General features: G+C 38.3%; 1 protein-coding gene across 3 annotated transcripts; it reads left to right on the plus strand.

Annotated features, from left to right (window-relative positions):
- On the plus strand, window positions 1-27,612 carry EXOC3 (exocyst complex component 3). Of its 3 annotated transcripts, XM_075084484.1 has the most exons (14): window positions 109-216; window positions 3,115-3,299; window positions 7,307-7,526; window positions 9,081-9,157; window positions 9,536-10,217; window positions 14,357-14,474; window positions 17,368-17,493; window positions 18,959-19,059; window positions 19,541-19,651; window positions 20,391-20,541; window positions 21,925-22,047; window positions 24,624-24,785; window positions 26,066-26,193; window positions 26,648-27,612. In XM_075084484.1, exons 4-14 carry the CDS (start codon window positions 9,136-9,138, stop codon window positions 26,817-26,819), a joined length of 1,896 nt encoding a protein of 631 aa, XP_074940585.1. In that variant the 5' UTR covers window positions 109-216; window positions 3,115-3,299; window positions 7,307-7,526; window positions 9,081-9,135; the 3' UTR covers window positions 26,820-27,612. The 3 variants fall into 3 exon arrangements, with proteins under 3 accessions (XP_074940583.1, XP_074940584.1, XP_074940585.1); XM_075084482.1 differs by lacking the exon at window positions 9,081-9,157 and having other exon boundaries at window positions 1-216; XM_075084483.1 differs by lacking the exon at window positions 9,081-9,157 and having other exon boundaries at window positions 34-146.
- The last annotated feature ends 23 nt before the right edge of the window (window positions 27,613-27,635 follow it).

Below are 27,635 nucleotides of genomic sequence, written 5' to 3' on the forward strand. Positions count from 1 at the left end.
GGAGCCTAACCCGCATGCGCGCCGGCCAGCGGCGGGGGGGCGGGCTTCGCTCTACGCCTGCGCGCCCGACTGTGCGCCGCTGCCTGCGCCCGGCGCCTGCGCGCTGGCGGGCTGTCAGTCCCTTCCCGAGGGGCGGGCGGCAGCCGGTAAGTTGCGGCGGCGGCGGCGGCCACTCCTTCGGCCCCCGCCGCTGGCCCAACGCCAGCGCCCCGGACGGTGAGCGCAGCCCCGCCCCGGCGGCTCCTGCCAGGCTGTCCCTCTCTGTAGCGACCCGAGTCTGGCACAACGGGAAGCGGAGGGGGGACGGGCTGGGCCGGGCCGGGCCGTATGCGGGGAGCCCCTCGGGATGGTGAGGCCGAATGGGGTGCTGCGGGCTCCGCCGCAGCCCGCGGGCTGAGGCCGAGGCTGAAGCAGCGCGGCGTGTCGGGGCTGCAGCCCGGCCTGCCTGCCCGGGAGGAGGGCAGGTCTCCGGCCTTTGCCCGGCGGCAGGAACGGGCACCTGTGTCGATACAGATAATTCGAGCTGAGCCACCTCCGTCAGGGAGTGGGGCCGGGAGGAGCCGGGCCGCTGCCGGGGGCTGCCCCTGCTTCCTCTGAGCTTTGTTTTGAGGGATTGTGCCCCAAAGCTGGGTGTCGCTGCGTGCCTCCAGCCTAGAAGCTCGTTTGCGGAGGGGGCAGAGCCGTCCCCGCTGGCTCTCTTCTCGGAGCCTGGGTCCGGAGGATGACGGTGTACTTGCTGCTGAAGCCTTTCCAAGACTGCTCAGGGCTTTCTTTTGTTCGCTTTTTCCAGTGCTTTGCTCTGAAGATGTTTGTGGTTTTGGCTAACAGCCTCTATGTAAAGTTGGCATGGTTCCTTAAAGTTTGCTCTTCCTTTTGAATGGTTAGTAGTTGTGCAACAACCTGGCTAACTCAGCAAGTTAGTATATAGTCGGTTAGGACATTGCAATAGACTAATTTTGTTTGTGAGGTCAGCTTAATGTGCCTGGGTAGTGACTGTGTGGGTTAAAGCTATTGTAACTTTGTTGAATGTATTCAGCGTTGTTAATAAAAGCAGAAATTCAGTATAAAGCTGTCTACTGCAGATACCACTTCTGTAGTAAATTCGTATTTAAAAATAACAATGTTTTTAAAAAATTGTACATATAGCCCTGATAGCTTGGAAATGGATTGGGCTAAACAAAACCGGAGTATTCATTCAGAAGTGTGAGTGGTAAGAATAGATCCTGCACCTTGATATGTAGAGTAGGAAATCAAACGTTATTTGAGCTAAACAGGCCGTTACTAGAGAAATGATGGATATGGTTGCACAGCTGAGAAGGTAAAGCAGGGCATGTGTTAACAGTGTAGAAATAATTCTGGAATAAGTGCATACTTATGCATGTAATTTTTGAAGATACTATAAATACAGATCTTGAGGTATTGGATGAAGGAACTTAAGACTTACTTAGGGTCTTACAGACTAGCTCTTGGGCAAACCTTGTGTGGAATCTTTTTTAACCCTGGTAAGTTTTACAATGACTAATTCTACTAATGCTGTACTGAGTCTGTCTGGGATGGAATTAACTTTCTTCGTGGTAGGCTGTATGGTGCTGTGTTTTGGATTTGTGGCTAAAACAGTGGTGATAACACACCAGTGTGTTGGCTGTTGCTGAAGGATGCTTGCACAGTGTCAAGGATTTCTCTTTTTTCCTACTCTGCCATCCGCTCCCCTTGGATAGGCTGGGGATGGGCAAGAGATTGAGAGGGAACACAGCTGGGACAGCAGACCCAAGCTAGCTGAAGGGAGATTCCCTACAAGATAATATGCTCAACAATAAATGATGGGACAGAGGAAGAAGGGAGGTTTTTGGCTTCCAGGGTGGCAGTTGTTCAGAGTCTGGCTGGAGCATTAGTTTGCCTGTGGGAGGTGGTGAGCAATTTCCTTTGCTTCACTTGTTTTTCGTTTGGGTTTTTTTCCTTTTTGGTGTGGGGGAGGTGTTTCCACTTCCCTTCACCTGTCGAACTGTCTTTCTCTTGACCCATGAGTTTTCTTAGTTTTGATATTCCAGTTCTGTGTACTTGGCACAGTTCTTCATCAGCTCGCTATTCTGTTGAGATTAAGTGATGTGCTGGATATATGAATGCAGTCTGCTTTGAAAGTAGATATCTATTTTCAAGGAATAATATGGATATGAGAGAGTATTATCTGTAGTTGTGGCAGTAGAACCTAAAATGTTCTGTTTGATTACAAGACTGAAAACATAAAATGTTGGAAAGAATTTGGAAGGAATGAGTAACTCCAGATGTGTTCCTCGGAGTTCTGTGGACACCATGTTCTTGTATCTTTGGTGACTGGGATCCTCCCTGCTTTCTGTTAGTAGCTCGTGAAGCTTGAGAGAACACGTCTGGTTTGATGGCCTGCAAATGTTACCTTTTCTGCATGCTAGTTTGCATTCATGTCTTGACTTCGCTAGAAATTCTGCTGGAGACTTAGGTGAGATACTTGATTAATTTTTTTTCCTGCATACCTATACCTCTGATGGACTCTGAGAAGAACTGAAAGCAAGAGTAGGAAATAAAAAATCATCCATCAGAAGTCTAAAAGGAAGTGCTTTATAGTTAAGGTTTAAAGCTTTCACAGCTAGGTTTCTTTCCACGTTTGGTAGCAACTTTGCCATATTGCTGCAGGGGGATTATGGTTCTCTCAGGTCCACCAGATTCTAGTTCAGGAAGAGTTAGGATTTTTGCTTGGACCTGCTACGAGATTCCTTATGCTTGTGTCATTGTGCTTTTAATAGGCAAACCTACTCTAAGATTAGGTAGAATCTGTTTTTTAAATGAAGATTTGCTGTTCTGTTGTTGTCTTTTTTTTTTTTGATACAAACTTATGGAGAGCAAGGTAAATGCAAAAACAGTAACCAGAGAACATTTCAGGTAAGCTAATGCAAAAGAGTTAAGTGACTTCAAGTTCAGTTTGTGTAGAATACCAATTGCTGCTCTTTATAACGTGGTCTAGTGATGCTTCGGTCAAATTGCACTGTTTTTATTGCCATAGTTCTCCAGTTGTTAACTTTGAAATGACATATAGTCATCAAATGAAAAAATATTTTCCAAAAATGTCTTATTTGTTTTCAGAACTGTTAAATTATGAAGGCATTTTGAGGTCCTGATGAACAATGGAGGAAACGGATAGGGAAGCAGTTGCAACAGCCGTTCAGAGAGTAGCGGGAATGCTTCAGCGTCCAGATCAGCTGGATAAAGTGGAGCAGTATCGCAGGAGGGAAGCTCGGAAGAAGGCTTCAGTAGAAGCTCGACTCAAGGTACAGAGTCTGATAAACCTGAGTGTCTGTGGTACAGCATGAATGTACCTTCTCTTTTTTTTTCCTTCTATTTTTTGAGTCTACATTTTCATCCAGGTAGTTTGAAACCATAGACTTTAATTTTTTCTCTGCACCCAAAACAGAAGTTTTGCATCCTGGAAGTAATGCAAACTAATGCTGTACCTGTTACTGAAATTTTCTTCAAGCATTTCAAGTGTTCTTATGTCCTGTAACTTCTACAGTTTATCCATGGGCAGCTACCCTTGTGCTGCATAGCCTGTCAGCCAGCAAACCTTTGTCTTAATGATTGAGTACTGAAACTGTAATAAGAAATAGATGATTACACCTGAAAAAGATCAGTCAGTTTAGTCTCTGACTTCTAGCTATCTTCCATAAACCTATATAAAATCTATCACATTCTTGTCTCTTGAGGAAGTGTATCCCATGATTTTTCCCCCTCCTTCACATGTGTACACGTGAGTGCATGCACACACGTGCAGGGACAAAGACTTAGCCTGAAATATGAGTAAGGCCATCCTATGTTTACTGTCTGTATGTTACTGAGCTCTGTGTTTTCTTCCATTAGTGGTACTCACTAGCCAACAGTCATTTTAGACCACTGTGTTATGTAATTGGAGTAGATACTTAGAAAAGTGCTTTGGGAAATGTTTTTGGGTTTACCAGATCAAGATGGCTGGTATACACTGTACCTAATCTTGTATTTCAGAATAAGTTAGTGTATCTTACAACTATTTGATGGCTCCTTCTTTGTGGGAGTCTGCGTGAAGTAAAAGACAGCCTGTCATCTTTGACAGTGAAAAAGTCTGTTAGCAAATTGCACATTAATTTTTGTCTGTAGCATAGAAACAAATTTTCCTGATGACTTGGACTAGGTTTTTCAGATTTAAGGCAGGAAGCATGTAGTGGAGTCTCTTAATAATGTAATGGATCAGCTGTTTAGTTACTGGGATCTATTTATAATATATGAGCACAGTCCTTTGCCTGCTCCTATAGACAGTGATGACTAAACATAACTTTGTAAGCTTTGTAAATGCCTAAATCCACTTTATAGTTAGTTTTCTTGTCATGTTCCTTAAGTTACCTTAACTTCAGTCATCTGTAGATGGGTCAGAAATACCAGTTCCAAAAAAGTACGATACCCCTTAATCCATTCAGGATGCATTCCTGAAACAGGTGATGGTTAGTGATGCAATGGATAGCAAAGTAGTTTTTTCCCTTAAGAATTACTATAATGGCTGGGAGCACAGAGAGGATGTGAGAGAAACTTTTGCTCTATATTTAAAGTGTGTATATATATGGCATGGAAGACGGAGAGGCAGGATCATCAGCTGGAGAAGTTGCTGACTTTTCAGGGTGGATCACTGTTGAAAAATCTCAGCTGCTTCATCTATGTGAATGAGCCTATGGTTAATCTTTTAGAATGAACATGTTAGTGCTTCTTTCTGACTGGATCGTCTTTGTAATTTTCTTCAGATGAATCAAGATGATTAAGTCAATCAAGGGTGAAGAGTAGAAACCCAGGGTAATGTGACACAGTTGTGAATCACTTACAGGGATGAAGCAGCAGATATCTAGAATGGTGTTCCCCCAAAAACCAGCATCTCCTCCAGTTGGTTATCCTACTCCTCTCTCTGTATTCTCTCCCAAATGTTCAGTTATGTCCATTTCTTACATCCTCTCTGCATTTATTATTGCATTACGTAATTTCTTACAGGGAAAAACTCCTTTGAAATGTGTCAAAATTACCTGCTTCATGTGTGAGACTGATGGTGGTTAGTGAAACAGTGTTGTTAAGCATCGGTAACAGGACTCTGAAATGATGGGTGGAAAAGCATGAGCTACCACTGTAGGCTGATATTTCTGGGCTCTGTAGTCCAAAATGTAGGCGAAGAGCTGTTCTGAATCTTCGGAGTCAGAGTCAGAAAAGTTATGAGCATTGACAGCCATCTTTTTTTTTTTTTTGTGCACTTATTCAGTCAATGGGAGAACTTAGGTTTTGGTTTTCTCTCACCCTGAGGAAATACTGTATATATATCCTAGGGGAGTTACTAGATCATGCGTTTTCCTGAGTATAAACATGCTTGAATCCTCTACCTTTTGATTCTTAGCTGCTGTGCAATCATGAATTTTAACTGTAGGGCTCTAGGGAGACCAGGCAGCGAGGATCCTGGTTGCATGGGTTCATGTTGAGGGCTGTCACCTGAAAAGAGATAAAAATAAAGTTTTGAGCCCTGTTCCTAGGATGGTTTGGTTTTGTTTTCATTTTTTTAATACAGCAATGGTCAGTCCAGTTTAAGATAATATGCATTCTAGGAAGGAAAGTCCACAATGCTAGGACATGCCCCACTCACTGCTCCCTTCCCCTGGCCCAGCTGACTATTAGAAGACAAACTGAACATGGGTGGATATCTGTTTTTAGAATTTTCCTTGGCTGTTTGTGTTGGTGACCAAGGCTAGTGATTGTTTGTCTGACATAATCAAGTTTCTGCCAAAGTTAAAAAGGCAAGAATTTGAATATGTAATACTTAGAAGATCTGCCTCAGAAGATATTGAAATATCAAATCAGAAGTATTGAACATTTAATGGTCATGTGATTTTCAAAATACTTTATGGTCAGCTTCAGAATATTGTGTTGGAGTATCATATTGCATGTTTTAGTATCCTAGTTACCTCAGTTCCTGTAGGGGAAAAATGTGTTAATGCAGCACTTCTGTAGATAGATATTGTATAAAAATGCCTTATCACTGCTTGACTGCACTGAGTCTGACAGGAAAATACATTTTTATCAACAAAATCAGCTTGTCATACTTGAAAGTACATAAATAGCTCTAGTTTAAGAATCACTGCATTTTTCTGTGACTTTCCCAGTACATTTAAAACACAATAAATGTTGTTCATAGTTACCAGGATTTCCTCCTTGGCTTTAGTATCAGGCAAAGTTCCATGACTGCCCAAGCTTTTTGGCCTCAAAAGTATAATCTTAGCAAAACTATTACTGCCTCATTTCTTTAGTGATTACTTCAAGTCCTTGATATATGCAGCTGCTTTTTCACTGTTGTCTTGCCTTTGGCTTGTCTTTTGAAGTCTCTTATTTCCAGTTCCGTTTTCCACTGACCTGATTTTATCGTAGTCACATCTTTTTAAAAATACATATATAAAAAACCATGGTGTGGATGTGATCTGATTTCTTTCACTCAGCTATGCACTAGAATGCATTTTCTGTAAGGTGTCTGGACTGTCCAGTGATATTCACGACTGTTTGAGGAGTCATTATTTCAAGTCAGCTATTACAGATCAGTAACCTCTCTTTACACCACAGTAATCTAGTAATTGGATTGTTGGTCTGATGGTTGATGTTTCAGTGTGAAAATTTTATTCAGTTTGGGTTTTTGTTGGTTTTTTGGTTTGATTTTTGATTAAATTCCTTGATTTTTGTCTTTTTGCTTTCAGGCATGACAGGCAGGAGGGTTTTTTAAGAACATTTCAGAATTAAAATTTATTTTTTTAGAGCATTTTCAGTTGCCAGTCAAAACCTGTAATTGCTTTAGTAAAATGCTGTGTGAATCTGTACATACCAAGGATTCTATTGAAACATCTGGATCAGCTTTCTTCTGATATTCTTTGAAATGAATTTATGAAGGAAATGCAAAGAAATCTCATTATGCCTTCCCTTGGTTTAATATAGCTTTATAAAGATGGTGATCTGTCTGCCTGTGCTCCTACGTTAGCTTTGTGGGTGAACCAGTTTTATCTAGGTCCTTTAAAACTAAATACAGCTTCAGAACTTCAAAAAAAAAAAGAATATGTGCGTGCACACAGAGTAAGTTACATGTTTCTAGTAAGTTATAATATTACCTTTTCAGGTTGTTTTTTTTCTCTGACAGTGTTAGATACTGAAATAAAAATTAATTATTGAGAAATGTTGAAAATATGGAACTTATAATGATTAATACAAGTTCTTTCTTGGTCTTTTTGTTCTGTCTAAGGCTGCAATCCAGTCACAGTTAGATGGAGTACGAACAGGTTTAAGCCAACTGCACAATGCTCTGAATGATGTAAAGGACATTCAGCAGTCTTTGATAGATGTCAATAAGGACTGGAGACAGAGCATCAACACAATAGAAAACCTCAAGGATGTTAAGGATGCTGTAGTGCAACATAGCCAACTGGCAGCTGCTGTAGAAAATCTCAAGAACATCTTTTCAGGTAATCTAATGTTCTTCCTATAATCCATAACGTACTGAAAGCACTTTAAAATGGTACTAACAGCTGTAAGGTTGTCAAGCTATGTTGAAAACTTTAAACCTCACTGGGAATGAAGAAATAAAGAATAATCACCTACACATCACATTCAAGGAAGTAGCTGGTAACCATTTAATATATATCAAGTCTAAATTGTGCCGTAAGAACTTCTAGTCTGGCCTCTCTCATCATCAAACACAAGTCACAAAGAAGCTTCTTGCTAGCAATCAGTAGCAGGGATAACATGTTTAGTATAAAAGACTGAAATATGCAAGCAGCATGTACAGAAATAAAATCTGGAAAAATCAGAAATATTGCTAGTAAGTTGGCATCTACAGCAGGCCTGTTGGGTAAAAATAGTCCCAGATGATTTTAGGAAGTGAAATTTTTTTGCAAACAAAGGCAAAATATGAAATAACAAGACCTCCAGTCAAAGATTCCCTGGCAATCTTTCTCACACACCAGCTAGGAGCCTCAAGGATTTCTATTAATGATGTAAGCGTAAGTATGAACTACCTGAAGTTCAGTTTCAGCTGTACACAGTCCTTTCTTCAGAATCAGGCAGACCAATCACAGAAACCAACTCATATGTAAAGGAATTATACATGGGAGACACTTCTCCCGTGGACCACTGCGCAACTGTGAAGGTTTGCAAAATTAAATAAGATTAATGTGATACAATGGATACTGTAAAGATAAAGAAAATGGGGTTGCCTCTCTCCTTACATGCAGCCTTTTTGGTGCACATTCCATTCCATCTTGTATCAGGCTGGATTCCTTGCCAGGACTTCCCGCTTACAAGTAATTTTAAGAATTTTACCCCTATAATGGGGCTAAACCTATCATACCCCTTTGCTTTTATTTAAATAGTCTTTTCTCTCCTCTCCTGATAGTAATTAATGAAATGTACCTATAAAGAAAAATTGCTTCCCAGTCATACCAGGTTTATTTGTTCAATCTCTGTAAGAGTGTAACTAAGCGCCACAGTATCAAACTGGGATACGTTGTGCAACTTAAAGAAAAAGAGTAGTATTTACATGCAATATCTAGCAATAAAAAAAACAAACCACAACAAAGTTATGTGTTTTCTGATGCTGAGTTGTTTTGGGGATGATGTTTTCTTTTATGCTGATGAATGCAATTGAGACAATAAGGCTTTTTTTTTCCAGCATTCTCAGAGGTTTTTAGTGTGAAACGTCTTCCCCCAGCATTGGTAAACAGCATGATAACTTCACTCGGAGCAAAACGAATATTTTTTTAAACCAAGTGATCTATTCATCGTGATTGGTGATTGTGTATAACTGTCTTTTCAAACCTTTTTTGGGGCTGCCAATTTTATTACTAGCTGCCTTTTCTGCAGTGACTGTTTTCCTGCTGAGATTTTTAAGTTTGTTCCCCTGCAGGATCCTAATCCTCTTCTACAGTATTCTTCAAATACTGGAAAATAATAAAGAAGAAAAATCTTCTAAATAGTTTAGCAGCATAGGTAATTATCCCTATTCTTCCTTTGTGCCTTAGGCAGGCAAAAACTCTTCCTTCAAGAAGGAGGTAAAATTCAGTATTTGTTGGGTATATGCAGCCTCAGGTTCAACAGGGTAAGTGACTTTTAGTCAGGCAAGTTAAAAGCCTTTTGTATAAGATATAAGAAAGCTAATGCTGCAATTTGTTTCATAGTAGATTTTCATCTTTTTTTTTAAGGGGGGGAGGAAGAGGAAGGAAGTTATGTTCTGTTGGCACTATGATCTTTGTTTAGCCATGGATCAAAATGGAGCATTACAGATAATGTATAAAGATATATAGCATTTACTAACAATTTTTGAATATTTCAAAATAATTTCCTTTAAATTATTTCAAAATAATTACTACAGCTGTTCTCTAGTTGTTTTCTAGTGCTTTTATTGTCTTGTATTTGTTCTTTGTATTTTGATTGTGTTGTTTTACTCTCTCTGTTTATTTTCTTCCTTGCCTTTCAGTTCCAGAGATAGTCAGGGAGACCCAAGATCTGATTGAGCGAGGGGAACTTCTGCAGGCTCATCGAAAACTGATGGATTTAGAGTTTTCTCGTGATAACCTGATGTATGAGCAGTATCGCATGGACAGCAAAAACACACATGACATGAACCTCATCCATACATACTTCGGGGATATGCAGAAACTTTCTGAGGAGTTGGCAAAGCAGCTTTGGATGGTGGTTCAAAGATCTCTTGTTACAGTCCGTCGAGATCCAACCTTGCTTGTTTCTGTTGTTAGGATAATTGACAGGGAAGAGAAAATTGACAGGCGCATGTTAGACCGGAAAAAACAAACTGGGTTCATACCTCCTGGCAGACCAAAGAAGTGGAAAGAAAAAATGTTCAACATTTTGGAAAGAACTGTGAGCACACGAATTGAAGGCACCCAAGCAGATACTAGAGAATCTGACAAAATGTGGCTCGTGCGCCACCTAGAAATCATACGTAAATATGTCCTTGATGACCTGCTCGTGGCTAAAACCCTGCTGGATCAATGTTTTCCTCCACATTATGACATTTTCAACAAATTGCTAAACATGTACCACCAAGCTTTGTCCACCCGCATGCAAGAGCTTGCTGCAGAGGATCTGGAAGCAAATGAGATTGTTAGCCTTCTAACTTGGGTTTTAAATACATACAAAAGGTAAAGTCCCCTTAACTTTTCTGTTAGGCAATAGTTGAGAGTAAGCATGCAAATCAGAGTTTGTGTGCTAATATTTGCGTGTCTATTAACATATAAGAAGATAAAAGAGGGGCAATAGTAAAAAATTTACTAGTTTGATTTTTTTAACGCATTTTGCTTTCTGGAAATTGCTCCTTGAAACTTGTTTGCGTTTTCTAGTATGTGATTTTGAGTTGCTTTGTAAGCTTAAAGTTTTAATGCAGTTAAAGACCTGCTTGAAGCCTCAGTCACCTTGTATTTGTGTGCCAGTTTGAAGTATTGGGAAGATCAGAAGAGACTGAGCTTGTGTGTGAAACAAAATGTTTGTTCTTGGCCACAGCCCCAGAAGATTTCTACAGTTACTAACTTTCTATTGGTTTGGTTTGGGTTTTTATTTTTCCAGGGGTTGGGACTGTTTCAGTGTTGCTTCATTACTGTTAAATGGAAAGAATTTAATAACTTCAGGTTTTCTATCAGAACTGTGTGTCGATTTGTTTATTTAGAATTTCTGCTTACAGGTTGTCTCCTGTGATACTCTTAAAACTCTCTTCTTTTGAGTTGTGTGATTTGTGGGGATAACTTAAGCACTATGTCTTTTTTTTTTCATCTTTGAGGTAGGAACAGCTCAAATGGCAACTGTTTAGTTTTTGCTGGCATGTAGTTACTAGAGCAACTGATTTGTTTCGGAAAAAGTAATGCTAGCCTTTCTGTGGCTCATGACTGTAATCCTGTTCTCAATAGCTGGCATTGACCCAGAGTCTGGGCTGTGTACACTTTTGCCGTCTTCAATTGTTCAGTCTCACTAATTCAACAAATTGGACACTTGATAGATTTAGAGTTTCATACCATAAAGCAAATAGATAGGAGATAATACTGTACTGTAGAATTTTGTAACCAGCTTTAATATTTGTTTTGGGTTCAGAACTCTGTGCTTTGCTCTACACTGTGAAGTTCTCCTGCTTGATCCTTGCAGGGAAGAAAATCGGGAGCACCCACTAATGCATACTTACATACCTGTGCAGGATATATGAGAGATGCAGCTACTAATAAGGAGCTGAGTTCGTTGGCCTCTTCTTTGGTGATAGAAGGCTAGAGGAATAACTCCACAGTGAATGAAAATCAGAAATATGTGAATCCCTCTACCTATAGGAACATGGCCTCGGCAGAAATCTGGCTCCCAAGTTCTTCATTTATGTTCTGGAGCCGATGTTCCAGTAAGGCAATTCTTGGTCTTAAAATTGCCCTTCTACCCTTCCCCCAGAAAGTAGAACAAATTGCTACTGAGTTAGACAGTTCAGAGCTAAGGCGCTATCAATCCATGTGTTGGTTGTAGGAAAGGCAAAGGGAGGGAGCAAAGCCAGCCTTGCGTGTATTTACAAAGCAAACAAATCAGAAAGCGATCACTCCTGCTAAAGCAAATTATGTGGCTCGTAGCACCTGATGGGAGATTCTTGTAAAGGAAGTGAAACGGTGAGAGGAGTAGACACGGTACAAGATACCGAAGAATGTACTTCTCTGTGTATCAATGTAACAGGTGTGACTGAAAAACAGGTGTGAGGAAATATCTCAGGAAAAAAATTAAGGCTTCAAATTCCTCTTCTCTAAAAAAAAAGTCTGAGAGGGCAGTACAGTAATTGTATTCTCATATGTTATAATAAACTGTCATAAAGATGATTATGATTAGCCGTTCTGTGTTTGTAACAGACAGTGGAAGAAGAAATCTGCTCAGGCTTGTGAGTGGGAAAAGTACAGTCCTCAAGTGGGATACTTGCAGAGCTCACCAAATCTCAGACGCTGGACATCCCTTAACAATTCTCTATTGGGATATATTTATCATAAACTGTGAAGGAGGATAGCCTATACAACATCATGAGGACTGTTTCTGTGATATCTCACCCTCTTTTCCCTGTATGAAAAATAGGTTCTGAACTGCTGTTATGTTCCTTGTTCACTTCTATTGAACATTGTATGGTGGAAGATAGTTTTGTCCTTTCTGATGTTCTCTACTTTTATTAAACGTAACCAAATATTAGAGGGAACATACACATTTGTAGTTGCATATTACAGCTGCACTTCAAAACCAGCTGAGAAAATACTAAGAGAAGCATTGAAGTTTTTTCCATGTAATGAATTGATAAGCAATCCCTGCATAACTTCTGCTTACGGTATTTGCAAGATAGGAGTTTTAAAAGAACCGTGTTCTTTACAGAGTATGTTTTGGAAGCTGTTTTTAGAACTGCGTACAGCTCATAGCTGAGAAATAAAGTGATGCTCCATGTGGAATAATAGCCTTGAATATTTGAGTGGGATGCAGTTTTACTGTGCTAGATGTATTTCTCTCTCATATTTCAGACAATGAGAGCTTTGGAAACATACTGCTATTACTAAATCTGTACTGGCTTGGGACCAGGTCTCTAATCCGTGTTTTAGTGAAAATACAAGTCTTATAAGATCCTGATGCCCATATTCATAACGTCATTTTATCAGATACTGATTAAGTGTTGACAGAACTGCTGAGAGTTCACCAACACTGCTACAAACAGTGTCGACAGCCTTCACTCTGAGGAACTGAAGGAATGGTACTGTGTGTCTAGATGGATGCTGCCTCTAGATTGAGTACCTGTTTTTAAAAGACAGAGCGGGATTGGTAGCAAGCCCAACATAGGAGGCAGAATAGAAGCTTTCTAAAATGTTAGTTTCCAGATAACACAATTTTGGTTGAAACTTCAACTTGATTATAAACATTTTATTGAAGGGACATAACCCTTCCCTACAGTTAGAAGCCCCCTAACACTTCTGAGAGGGTTATCTATCACTTCCTTTCCCCCAGACACTTGGGTTGTGGCAATCATGAAAGAGAACTCCTGTATAGGAAGAATTTTTGTCTTTGGGGGCTGAAGGTCTTTGGGGTTTCAGTTGATAATCTTTGGGAAAGATTTAATGTTTTATAAGCTTTGAGAAATATTTAATGTCTCTGTGGCCTTGTGAAGTAGGGATAATGATGGTATAATGAGGCTAGAAATATGGCACAGTGCCATGAACAGCTTCTCACATTTCCCCTCAATAAGCCTACAGGAGGTCCTGATATTACGTGTATCCTTTATGTAAGCAGCAACAGAATGGAATTCAGTTTTCTGAATAGCTTGAGCCACTTAAAATATCTTCAGTTTCTTTTCCTACGGGCTTCGGAAGACACTACAAATGTGAAGTGTTCAGTTACAGTACCTTTTGTGGTTTCAAAGACAAGAATTTTGTTTTTTAAGCAGTTAGCCAGCTGCATGTACCCAGAGAACAACTTTAACTTGCAGAAATATACAGACTAAACACTTGTTTAGGAATTTTTTTTATTTGCTATGGTTTGTTGTTTTTTTTATAGTTGCCACTGTAAATACAGAATTTATGGCTTCCTTCTGAAAAGCACACTAGAAATGGAGTGGGAAACAATTTATGTTATTATGATTGAATATATTTCCATTAACTGTTAATGAAGCACTCTCTGAAGAGTGTGGTTTTGAGTCATTGATTTTTTGAGCATGAAATATTTAGAGTTCTTGCTATGTTGTGCTTTGCCATAGCTTTGGTTTTTTGTTTGTTACACAAGCAACTCATTATATAATCTTATAATATAAAGATGCAAAATATCACTGTAAAGTATTAATTTTATGTCTTGTAAAAATATTTTTGAGGGTTACTCTAGTTTCTTTCTAATCCTATAAAATAAAGACTTTTACTTTGCAAGCAAGTATAGCTAATGGTGCTGTTATAATACAGTACCCATGAAGTACACTTTTGATATAGCATGCAAGACGCCTCTTCCTCATGTATTAGGTGTGTCCTCTACCACTACAGGAAGCACTGGTAGATTTTTGTTTTTAATGTATTTTAGCTTTGATATGGATGTGACACAAGTAGCAAAATAGAAGCTCTTTTGAGAAACACTGAGGAGAGTATTTTGTACTTTTCACTGATCTTTCTCATTCTGAAATATAGAATGTGTGAGTTGTTATCACCTCTGAAATTTAAGACACAAAAGTATCACTTATTAAGAGCCCATTACGGTGGTCATACAAAAACAGCTGCATAGTTTTTAACTTTTTATCTTTTTTTTTTTGTAAACTCAGTGCAGAGATGATGGGAAATTCAGAACTGTCTCCTGAAGTAGATGTAAATTCTCTGAATCCTCTGATTTCACAAAATGTGGTAGACCAGCTTCTCAGCAAGTATATGTCAACGCTTACAGTGAGTAATCATAATGCAAAGAGACCTTTGGATAAGTATATAGTTGCATTAGTGCCTCAGTGCTGTTCCTCCATCAGAGGAAACTAATGTGACAAATGCGGACTCTATATCATTACTTTTATAATTTTTCATATACCACATGTGGTTTGATTATAAAGTTACAATCAGATGATTTTAGAGATGTAAACCATGACATTTCAAGGAGTAATGATGCTTTACAGACTGCATTAAAAATATTTTCTTAGAAAGGAAGGAATTCCAGTGTTCATATGTCTAAATTCATGGTGGTAGGTGTTACTATACTTGCAAGCCACTGGAATGCAGCTTGGTCCCTATAGTAGCTACATCAATATTTCATACAGATGTGATCTTTTCAAAGTAATCAGGATGCTCGTGTTTGCTAGTTTGAATCTTTTAAGTCTTCTTCCTTTCATGCCTGTCAACTGCATGACCATAACTTCCATTTGTGGATGCCATTGCAAGTGCATCCTAAATATAAAGACACTGCTTCTTGGTTATCCTAAGAGTCACTGGAAATTGGTCAACTACATGGCAAAGAGATCAGTATGCAATTATCAAATTTTTAAATGTATTCTTCTGTAAAGATTCGCTTTAAAGTTGATCACCCCTGAGGCTGGATATTAGGATAGTTGGAACTTTGGACTTGCTGTTCTTACATTGTTCAATTGAATTGCTACTCCCCCTAAGTTTAGGAGTTCAGCCAAGCAGAGGAGGGAAATGTTTTTGCTGCTTTGGATGTGTCAGCTACTGAAATATGTCCAGCAACAGCAACTACTTGGACTTGATAGTCATCACAATAATATGAACTGATCTTGTTATGTCTCAAGGAAGTTGCTGGTTGAGGCCCTGCTTAACATTAGCTTTACTAGGACTTTTATGCAAGTTTATTTTTCTGCACTTACCTTTAGGACAAAAAAAATTGGTTTGTTTTCTCAAACTACTTCTGTCTTGACTCAGGAAATGCCTATGAATTGATTTTGTTCCCTCTTAAGAGGAGAAAATATACCTATGCTGGTTTTTCAGAAATGTTTTTCCCTACTTACTGAAAAATATTATATATAGAACATTGCTGTATTAAAATTTATAAATAAAATAAAGCAAAGCTGCTATTCTGTTAAACACAAAATAGTTTTCTTTTGCTGGTTTTGATTTTTGGCTGTATCTTCTTTTTAAGGCAGAAAATACTGAAACTGCCTGTTTGTTTCACAGGATGCAGCCTGATCTCATTTTCTACACGTTCCCACTTACACTTCTACTTTTATTTCTTTTGGTGTTGTGTTTAAAACTGTTTATAAACAAAAGATATAACTAGTTCTGTTTGGGTAAATGAAAGTATTTCCTAATTGCAACTATCAACTTAAATATTGATATCTCAATATTTATTGAGATAAATGTGAGTAATAGACATTATTATAAATTGTAAAAGATAAAATCTCATCATAAAATATTTACTTATTATAAATAATAAATATAAAAATATCTCATTTTCATGAGAAATAAAATGCTAATAGATTTAAACAGATTTCTGATAGATTTCCCCTCCCAAACACCTCAGCTTGAAAAAAAAGGTTCTTGTAAGTGATGATCTTAAGGTGAAAAATGTTGCTGTTCCCTTGGTTGCTGGTTTGAAAGATTAATTATTCTTTGCAAATCATATCTCATCAGAGCAGTTCCATGCTTATGAGGAAAAAATGTAGTACATAATTCCATGTAATTGAAGATGGTGCTATATGTACTTAGCAGATGACCAGGCTACTCACTGTAGTCAAAAAGCGAAGAAAACTGCACATCTGTGTTTGGTCAACAGCCTTTCTTGTGCAGCTTGTACAGCTTTCAGTTTCTTCCTTTATCTTATCTGCTGATAGGAGTTTTGACCAAAATTTATTGATTTAATACATTAAAAATGTAAACATTTAAAGAAAAAAGTACCTATTTTAGACTTTTTTGCCCTTTCTGTACATGCCTGCTGGTCGTGTTGATTTTGCATGGTAGGGCACACTAATATATCTGTTAGATATTGGATAGAAATATGAACCTTTATATTACTAGAGGTTTTAGCTAAATGTGAACAAAGTAGAAAGAGGCAGAAACCTTCAACCCCTTGAAAACATACGGATAATTATTTTAATAATTATCAAATAATTTTATTTGATCAAAGAATCCAATTACATATTTGGCAAACATGCTGGTCTTTACAATCTATACCAGTACTACAACATATCAAAATGTCCATGGTATCTGTGCCATGCAATTGATCAGAAAACTGGCTTAATCTAGTTCTATAAAAAGTTGTTCTTAATGTCTGTCTGCTGTATAATGTCCTTGTCAGATGATAGGAGAGCCAACTATTGTATCTCCATCACTATTTTCTGCAGCACTTAAATTCCAAGAAATGCAATTTACTTAATCTAATCCTGGGTTTTTGTCCCCAGTGGTAAACAGCATCGGTTTCCTAAAATGTAGGTAAAAGGAACTACAAGTAGATACATGCTATTTTTTCCTATGTTATTACCCTAACTTTTTCAGTGTTGAAAAATTCAGTTTGAAACCTAAAGCCTGACACTTAATAAATGCTTTCAAATTAGTAAACGTTTTGATTCCGACAAGTGACTTGCTGTTTGTGCCTGGACCACTCCCCTTCTAAAATGTGCCTAAGCTCGACTCAAACAACATCACTAGTTTACCAGTAATAACCTTGTCAATGCAAATTTTGTCTGTTACCTATATCCTATAGGGATGACGAGTGGTCAACACTATCTGTTACTATGCCACTCTTCATTATGGAAATGGCTGCTATTCCAAGTATGGTAGTAGGGGTTTCTTGTGGTGTTAAATTAAAAATATATTTTCTTGGTTGCTTTATTTAATGTAGTCTAACATCATTGGCTGGCTACGAAAAGCACTGGAGACAGATAAAAAAGACTGGATAAAAGAAACTGAACCCGAAGCAGATCAAGATGGTTACTATCAGACTACGCTCCCAGCTATTGTTTTTCAGGTATAAGAGAACTTGGTTGTTCTAGAATATCTACGGAAGTGGTACATGGATTTGGGGGAATGGAGGGGCAGAGGGTGGGAACGAAACTGTTTGGAATGCCATTGTTTCTATGTCTATTGAAGAATAGGGTTTTTTTTCCTGTAGAGTTGTTAGTTGGAGGGGTTGTTTCTTTTGAGGTTTCTATTTGCCCTTTTCACTTTAACACTTAGAGACTTAGTTCTTTTTATTTGTAGATTAGAAACATATTTTTGCCAGCCTATTTAGTTGATATTTTTTAGTTAACTGCTTTTACTTAGGCCTCTTCATGTAAATTTGTAGTATAAGCTTACCAGATGAGGTGTTTGTAAGGTAGCAGAATATTGTTTATTAATATGGTTCTGAGGTAGTTAAGCATGTGTGTGTTTCTCTAAATTATTCATTATACAAACACCTTAATACTGGAAAGAAAAGTTCTGTTGAAGATCAAAAATGTGCTATTTAAACACTACGTCAGTTAACATTAATGCCTGTCCAAATTATTAGTTAGCCTCAAAACAGAAAAATAAGGCTATTTCTAAGATTCAAAAAGAAAAAAAGCCACCAGAAAAAAAAACCCAACCTGCACTACCCTGTTGTTGGCACTAGAAATTGAAAGTTTTAAAAATTATTTTTATCAGCCAGAAAAATGTCAGCCTACTATGTTAATTTTCTCTTTTTTTCATTACAAATATTGTGTTAGGTACCTTCAATGGAAGATAGATGGTCTCTTCTGCCTGCAGTTGTTTCCTGCTTTGTTTTTCCTGTCTTATAGGAGGATTTTTTCTACATTCTTTCACATTTGTATTAGTGCCAAGGTTGACTTCATCTAATCCTTTTCAGAAAGTGTGTGCTACCAAAGAAACTGGTGGCTGACTGGCTCTAGTGTTGTGCTGTCAAAGGCTGCAGTTTTGAGATTCATGTAACAGTGAAACTTTCAAAATAATCTCAGCACAAAAGCAGCTCATGTTTCCACCTGGCTTTGTACCCTCCCTTTCCAGTCCCCCTCCTCTCAAACAGTTCCCTGTAGGTCACCTAGACCTTGTGCCTGGTTGCGTTACTCAAGTTATGGGGTCCCTTCTACTTCATTAATGTGAACTTAGCTACCTTCACATATGAGGAAAGCAAAGGAATTCAAGTTATAAGGTTATTCATTACCAGCTGCAGGAGCTGACTCAGCTTGATCCACTGTAAAGCCAAATTCCTGCTGTATTAGAAATATTAAGTATATTTTTGCTAAAGAAAGAATGCAGCTGTTCAGTGTCAGGAGAAGACTGCAGCATAAATTAATGATTGTCAATATTCTATTAATTACACTTATGGAAATCGTGATTTTTGGTTTAGTCAGCAGCAATTATCTGCCTAGTGAGAATCTCCAACAATACAGGAGTTCTGTCTTTGGTTTACCACTGATAAAGGCCTCTCTTTATAACTGAACTATTTTTAACAGATGTTTGAGCAGAATCTTCAGGTGGCTGCTCAGATAAATGAAGATTTGAAAACAAAGGTACTCCTTCTATGTCTTCAACAAATGAATTCATTTCTAACCAGGTAACATAATTTTTAAAATATAAGTGCTTTATCCTGCCTCAGCCTCTTGTTCCTACAATTCCAATACTTGTTTTTCCTATGGACATTTCTTTCTTTCTTCTGTCGCATCCATGCCAACCAAGCTTTCCTTCCCTTTCCCTTTCTTGCTTTCTTCCTCCCTTCCCCAGTTTCACCGTAGAAGTTGTTCTGTGCTGGTGAGTGGCGCTTTCAGCTCCTCTCTGCAAATGGCTCTATTTTTGGAGTCAGTTGCGCTTTCTTTTATATCTCAAATTTGTATCTCTTCCTCATAAGGAAGACAGAAAACACCTCCTTGGCTGGATTCTGCCCAGAACAGAGAGGCTAAACATCACATGAGCCACAAGCCCTTTATAAAATACTTATAAATACCTGGCAGGCCCTTATGGAGCATTCGGTCCTACAGGTGTACTTAAGTTGTTACAGATTTCTGTCTGTTTAATGCCATTCCCTGTATACATTACAGGTACAAAGATGAAGCACAGTTGTATAAAGAAGAACATCTTAAAAATCGTCAGTATCCTCAATGCTATGTTCAATACATGATTGCAGTCATCAACAACTGTCAAACTTTTAAGTAAGTGTGCATGTTCTTGTAGTATTGTGGGAAAAATAAGTATTGACATTTTGTTTGTAATACTACATATTCCCAGGACCTTCTTTTGCATACAAAGAGGGTTTCGGTTAAGATAGTTTAGCTGACTAAACAAAGGCAACAATTTTAAATATATTGCTGTTTTAAGAGGCAGATATTGTGATTGTTCTTGCCTTTGGCAAGCCAAACCATTGCCCCTCACCAGTGAAAATCCACTTCTTATTCCAAGAATAGCATTGCTAAAGGAAAATGTCTCTCCAACTTTCAGAATTTGAAAAAGTCATTCCAGTTAGTTTGTCTGGTGCCTGCCATCTTCTCTTATATTTGATCTCTCTCAGTTCACCTTCAAGCAGTGTGATGAAGGTGAACTGAACTGGAGAAAAGTAAAGGTAGAGCTTGCTCTATTAAGACTATCAAAACAGGAGAAAAATCCTCATTGCTCATGTTTGTGTTCAGCAATCTAACCCCATGTTCATCTATATCTGCTGTAATTCTCAAGTCTACAAATCGGCAGTAGGTTTTACCCACATACAAGTAGCCTAGGTTGATCACTCTAAAATCATGCTGGAGAGTAAATTAAGGCTTCCAAAGCAAGCAGCAGGCATTATCTCCCCTTGCAAAAATAAGACTGTCTAGTATGTCTCTAGTATGCACTCCAAAAACTTAGTAGCAATGCAATTGTGCATCAGTGGATGATGAAAAGCCTTGTTATTTGTCACAGAGAATCTATAATCAGTCTGAAAAGAAAATACTTGAAAATTGACATGGAAGACACATTGTCAAGCAGTCATACAAGCATGGATGCAACTTTAGACATCATTGCCAAAGAAGGATGCTCTAGCCTGCTAGATGAAGTCTTCATGGATTTAGAGGTTAGAACTCTTTTCCTCAAAAAACCCAGAAGTGTTATTTTATAAGGAAAAATAATTCAGGAATGAAGTAGTTACGAAGCCTTTTGATTGCTAAACATAGTTTGTACATAGTGTGCTAGCAAAATGCCAGTAAACGTCAGTATTGTTCTTCACTGGTATAATTTGCATGTAGGAGACTGAAAGGTTGCTTAATTATATTTCACAGGATGACTTCAGGCAGGTGCTTTGTGTACAGTGAATATTTTCTGGCAGATTTTACTTAGTCTTATGTAGTTGAGTTTTAAGAATTATTTAGGAAACTGCTGCTGATATAAATTATCTTTGTACAGGTGCAGTACACCTATAATTAAGATAGTTAATTGACTCTAAAGGTGGGCCCATTCTGACTGATAAATTTATACATTTAAGAATTCTAGCTTCTTGTATAGAATCCCTTTGGGGGGGGAGGGGGAATAATTCTTTTTATTACTAAAAATAAATAGGGAATATGGGGAGGGAGGCTGTGATATTAGAGAAATGGCAGGGGCAAGAATGATGCTCTGGGACTTGTCAGATTTGTAATAGTATTTTGAACTAATGTAAACACCTTGAATGGCTCACATTAAGAAAGGTGTGGCAGCAGTGTTTATTTTAAACTTGGAGCTTTTAAGGAAAACCTTTATTTCTCATCACCTATACTCACTGATTATAAGAAGACACTCTATCTATTCCTAATGACCATTCTTTGACATTCATTAACCTCAAGCCTCATGTCGCTATTATAATTTAGAAAATACCATGCTCTAATGTGTGAAGAATTTTTCCTCCAGGGAAAACAAAGCAAGATGGGTATGTAGATATAGAGAATACTGCAATTAGGTATTGTGGAGTTCTGGAAAAGGAGTAAAATGCATAGGCCACCAAGTTTGGTATAGGCACCGTCAAAGGTGAGGGCATCAAAGAGGAACAACTGAGTAGCCAGTAGCAATTCAAGAAATCAAGCATGAAGCTGCATTATCACAACAGTTTAAACGTGCCTCTTATTTAAAATTGGAATAATTCTCTCTTATGCCAATTTTGTCCTTGGACCTTAATTTTTTTATTTAGTGTAGACATTTAAATACAGAACATAATAAAGGATTTTGGAGGACTCGTATGAAACAAATGCTCAGCTTAGTGCAGTTGCTTTACACACATCCCCAGCGTGCATGTCAGGGTGGCACTCTGTGGAGACTCGTTCTGACAACTGATCACGTTTTCCTACACTAATTGCTTATTCCTTCTGGAGGAGCGTAGTTTAGAAATGTATGATGCTTAAAATTGTCTCCTGTTTTTTTTGTGACTGCACTGATATGATGAAAATGTCAAAAATTTGTTCTGATGAATTGTTTGTTACCTTCTCAGCCACATCTCAATGAGCTGATGACAAAGAAGTGGTTGATGGGCTCTAATGCAGTGGGGACTATATGTGTCACTGTGGAGGATTATTTCAATGACTTTGCAAAAATAAAAAAGCCTTACAAAAAGGTAGGTGCAAAATATTCTATGGTACTTTGTTAATGTATTCTGAAGGTCATGTTGGTTGGTCTGTATTCCATTATGAATGGAATTCATAATTGGAATACAGTTATTGGAATTGATTCATCACTGGAAACAAAAAAGTGTTCATAATCATATTGCAAAAGTCTGAATCTGATATTTCTGGCTCATCTGTTTTGTTCGCAGCCATATAATATTGTCAAAGACAGGTCAGAGTTGTAGAATTTAGTCCAAAAAACTGTATTGGCATGTAACTAGATTGTATTCTTACCTGTAGTCTTTTACTTTTCTACCTCTCCTTAGAAGTTTGTAGTCAGATAAAATTAGCTCTTCTGAAACTAGTTTTGCTGGCCTGTAATTACTTTTTTGGTAAGTTCATATTCTGTAATTCCTAGTTTTAGTGTGTACAATGAGTTATGCATTTGTTAAACCTTATGGCACCAGTTTAACTATGCCTCATGTTTAAAGCTGTTACAGCAGCACAGTGTGCTAGGTTAGGTCATCTCTCCCCGGGCCCCCACCCCCATGGTCTGTGAAAGGTTGTCTGGATTTCTCTATTATCCTTTAATCTTTACTATTATTGTTTTTGGTTTTATCCTTTATTGAATTAAAGTCAGTTTTGTGTAGTTAAGATAGCATGTCTTTAAATGATTCCCTAAGATTTAGGAAATACTTGACGCTAGCAAAATCGAAGATTTAGGTGAGGTCTTTGAAAAAACCCTTACTAAGTAGCAGCGCCTAAAAGACAGTTTCAAAATCTACACTTTCTTACTTTAACTCTTAAAGAGATAGAGGGGACTGCTCAAAGTTCCTCTGATGACCACCTAACCTTCAGTATTTGCAGATCCTGGATGCCTTGTTATGTAGGTGAATAATTTTCAGTCTAGAAAAAGTACACAGAAGAAGTTGGGTCAGCCTCATAATTAGTCTATATCCATGGAAGAGTCGTCTGGACAGGGTGCTGGGCCATCTTGTCTAGACTGTGCTCTTCCTAGAAAGGTTGGACTAAGGTGATCCCTGAGGTCCCTTCCAACCTGGGATTCTGGGATTCTTTTCCAGATCTGTGAGGTAATACCGCTTGGCATGAGTGTCTTTGAGTGTTAATACCAATCTCTGCAATCACATGTGTTTCATCATGTAGCATCTATTGCTGCCACCTTATGGGGAAGAAGATGACAAACACATTTTTTGACATTCACACACCTGCTATTCCACTGTCTCCCAGCACGAAAAAGTCTCCCACACAAGGCACCATATGTTCTAGCACTGGATGGGACACGCTTTTGTTTCCCTGCTTTGGAGTGGGCTTTTTTATGATTTTAAAGTATTCTTGGTTAACCCTGTGTTAAAAATCTCATTTTGAAAAGCCATGCGAACTAAGCAACTGCAAAAGGCTATAGCCCAATGGGACGGATGCTGTTCAGTGGGATGGGGCATACATGTTAGTCTCCCTCAGTCTTTTCTGTGCAGTTAATTTTCCTCTGTGTAATTGGCATCAATTCCACCAATGCAAGAGAAGCCATCCCTGAACAACCAGCAAGGTCTGGTATTTCTGCACAGTCTTGAGAGCAGGACTTGGAATCATATTTTCCATGTCCTGGATGAGGGCTGTGACTTCCAGTACTTTGCAATCTGTTGTTTTCTTTTTGTTTTTTTTCTTTATTTTTTCTTTTCTCTCTTTCCTGAAACATTTCTCCAAAATCTTGACTGAAGAACACATTGATTGCAACTAAAGCTTGATATATACTAATAAAATATGATAAAAAGTTTGTGACTACCTGTTACGCAGGCTTTTTCTTAATTGTAGGTAACTTTGCCATCATACCTGGGGGGAGGTTGGGGGAAAACATGTGAGGACATGTGGGATTTAAGGGCTCTCCTTACAATAGAGTTGAAAAGACATGTAAGAGTTTTGGGGGTTTTGTTTTGTTCTTTATTTCCAAACCTCAGTGTTATTCTTGCACCAATACCAGATGCTTCTCTTAGTTACCAGTAGCTATGTCCTGTAAAAGGCCAAGTGCAGAACAGCAGATCAGTCAAGGAAGGTCTGAGAAAGTGATTGCTGCTAGCTCTCTAGGCTTCTTACCAGACTTGACCCAGAGCACAGATAATGTAGGCAAGATTTGTGATGCTTAATGCAACATATGGAGTTCTCCAGCAGAAGCCTCTGTGATGGCTGGTCATTCCTTGACTGGATATAAAGAGCAAGGTTGCAAGGCCAAGCACTGGTCGGTTCTAAAGATCATGAAAATTACTTCATATTTGTTCTTCTATCTTCGGTGCTCCTCAAAAACAACTCAGACGTTATTAGAGAGATCTTGATTTTGTTGTTTCTTTCTCATAATAGGGACATCCTTTTCATTAGGGAGGGACAGATTTTAATTTCTGTTAGCACTGTGAAAATCTAAAGTCACTCAAAATGTGTAGTAGTAGCAAAAAATGTGTACTGGTGATTAAGTGCAAATACACATTTCAAAGCCTAATAATTGTTCAAAGACTAAAAGTAATGGCTATGTTTGCAGGTACCACTGGCATAGTCCACCATTTTTTTTCTTTTCTTTCAGACAATGACTGTTGAGGCCCATCGGAGAGTGGTTGTAGAATACATCAGAGCAATCATGTTAAAACGTATATCTTTCAAGAATGCGGAAGAGAGAAAAGAGGGTGCAGAAAGAATGATCAAAGAAGCGGAACAGTTCAGATTTCTGTTTAAGAAGCTTGCGGCTGTAAGTATTTGCGTTGGGTAATGCTGGTAACCTGGTATTTTAGAACAAACCATGCATGTTTACCGCTTGGGGAAAATGGCTAGAGTTAGATCTCCATGTCTCCAAAATGTTGGGTGACTTGTGAATATCGAGGATGCTAGCTAAGGGCACAGACAGTTTCTGAACAGACACAGGCCTGCTGCTGAAGTTTCTACTGCTTTGCTTTGTACAGCTCTCTGCACCTGAATATTTGAATGGCCTCACAGAGATAGGTACCCTCTATTTGTAGTGGTAAGTGAAAGGAAAAAGCAGCAAAGCAGCTGTTTGTTAATTCAGAAAAAAAAAAAAAGGAGCTTTGCTTTTCCTGGCTGGTAGAAAGGGTGATACCACATCAAAGAGATGTGGTTACTTACACCTGATTCATTTAGAATTCACAAGACAAGTATGTTGACTCCATTCAATCACAGTAGTAATAGAAAAGACAGACCAAAAAAGGTATTTGAGAAACAAGATAGGCCTAAAATGAATATTAAATGTTTTTAACTGCATGAGGAGCAGGAATCTGCTGGAGAGCTCCTAGGGCCAACAGATGACAAAGCAAACAGAATGCAGACAAAGATAAAGCCTGAGAAACTGTGGGGTGGGAATGGGCCAGAGTTCATCTTTGCTCACCGGGAAAGATGTTGGGGCAACCCCCACATCAGAGTCCTTCATTATGTGGGATTCTGTGCAAGATCTGTTTCAGACAAAGGCACTGATAGAAGAGGTTACAGAATAAATTAGATTGGCAGGGCCACATGACCTGGAACTAAGAGCACTAAAATAGTCCAGAGATTAAATAACTATGACAGTTCAGTTGATCAGTTGTTGAAAGCTGTTTGGTGGCCAGGTGACTAGAAGGAAGGTAATGCAGGGCCAGTTTTTAAGTAATGCTTCAGAAGAGATCTGGTTTTCACATTAGTTATTCCTAATGTTTATGCTGACATATTAGCAAAAGTTGCAGATTAGAATGCATCACCATGTGCATAAACACAATGTATTGTTTGTAAGACATGACTTTCTTTACTGATATTCTGAGGGTAGGTCTCTGGATGAAGAACAGGGAAAGGGAGAAGAGGTTTATGGTGACAATTCACAAATATTTCATTTTCTTAATGTCTGAAAATTTAGCTCCTTGGGGAAGTCAAGAGTGTTGTCAGAGAAAATAAAAAAATTAAAGGATTATTTATAGATATTGGGGGATTTTATTTTGTTTGGGGGATTTTTTTTTAATTTGGTTTTTATTACTTTTCATCTTGCAGGGCTCTGGAGAGGACACTGAAGGACTCTGTGGCATCATTGAAGCCATTGCAGAGGTTATAAAGCTAACAGATCCTTCACTGCTCTATCTGGAAGTTTCAACTTTAGTCAGTAAATACCCAGATATCAGGTAATTCTTTGTCTTCAAAGTTAAGAGATAGATGGACAGATAACATCATATTTTCTTTGTAGTCTTGGGCGAATTTTAAATCAATGTGTAAATGCGTTCATATTTTTCATACTTTGGAATGTAGCCACTTATGAAAAACAACGCTAATACAAAATGTATGTGAGCTGGACTAGGAGGTACATGTACTTAAGAATTCAGTGGTACAGCAAAGGGATAATGAAAATACTTCCCTTATGTGTTTTGTGAGGGTAAAATATGTTTTAGAGTCTCGAGAGCAGCCAAAATAGTGCTTTATATTGAGATGGACAAGCCAGTTCTGAGTTACTAGAGATCTGATAAAGAACCGAAGTACACACCAAAACAGAGTAAAAGGATTGCCGACTGGGTGATGTTTCTGACAGTCTTACTTGTGCAGTTTCCTTCTAATGCCAGTTCTACCATTTCCCCTTGGCAGGGATGACCATATTGCAGCTTTGCTGACAGTGAGAGGCGATGCCAGCAGAGATATGAAGCAGACCATCATTGAGACTTTGGATCAAGGTCCAAGCCAACCGAATCCAAACTATGTGCCAATTTTTAAAGAAATTACAGTTCCTACTCTAACTGTGCCAAAACTTCTTAAGTAACTGACATCTCTGTGTTTGTGTGTCATTCCTGGTCTGGGATCAACAGGTTTGAAAATAATTGAGGACAAATTTGGCAATGCTATTTTGAGTAAAGTTCAATATACACTGATGCTTGCTAGGCATGTTTCTTTCTAAAGACTTGGATGTGGGAAAATGTAATCGAATTTCTGAAAGACGATGGATGTAAAGGTCGTGTTTGAAGAATGAAGCTTCTAATGGCCAAGGGGTTTTTACTGACCCATTTGTTACAGCTGTTTGTGCTGTCAGCAGATACATTTTTCTCGTGGAATATGTTTGCACGGTGCACTGCAATGCCGTATAAAGATATTTATACCCAAAACAACAGAGCTGCATTAGTGTTGGATAAACTAATGTACATGGCTTACAATACCCAAGCAGACTGCTTTGGAACTGTCTTTATATGGCACTGCATTGAGCACACATTAACATCCTCCATCCACTTTCACATAATACTTTGTGTATGTACTTACTTTGGTGTAAAATAGTTTATTGCAGAAAACTTAATGATGAAATCAGTTTCCTGACTAAGGAACTGAATGAAATTGCTACCGTGCAATTTGATTATAGAATGAATAAATAAATGAAGACACATGAGGTACAATTTTTTTATTGATTTACTAAAAACAGCACATAAAGCACTACCAGTTCAATAAAACCTTAAACCATTGCTACCTTTAGCTATGTATTCTTTGTACCCTGATAGATTTACAGTAGATTTAAATCTTGGTTTTTTGGTTGGTTGAAGTGTGAATAAACTCTGGATTTAATAGTTTTCTGGAAATATGTGATATGTTT

This window comes from Phalacrocorax aristotelis, chromosome 2 (assembly GCF_949628215.1).
Source record: "Phalacrocorax aristotelis chromosome 2, bGulAri2.1, whole genome shotgun sequence".
In the NCBI taxonomy this organism is placed as follows: domain Eukaryota; kingdom Metazoa; phylum Chordata; class Aves; order Suliformes; family Phalacrocoracidae; genus Phalacrocorax; species Phalacrocorax aristotelis.

Bases quoted from the DNA above. Each gene is read 5' to 3' on its own strand.
- EXOC3 (XM_075084482.1), top strand. From the start codon at position 3,156: ATGGAGGAAACGGATAGGGAAGCAGTTGCAACAGCCGTTCAGAGAGTA. The intron at 17,494-18,958 runs GTATAAGAGAAC...TATTTTTAACAG, and splicing joins TCCCAGCTATTGTTTTTCAG to ATGTTTGAGCAGAATCTTCA. The intron at 19,060-19,540 runs GTAACATAATTT...TATACATTACAG, and splicing joins ATGAATTCATTTCTAACCAG to GTACAAAGATGAAGCACAGT.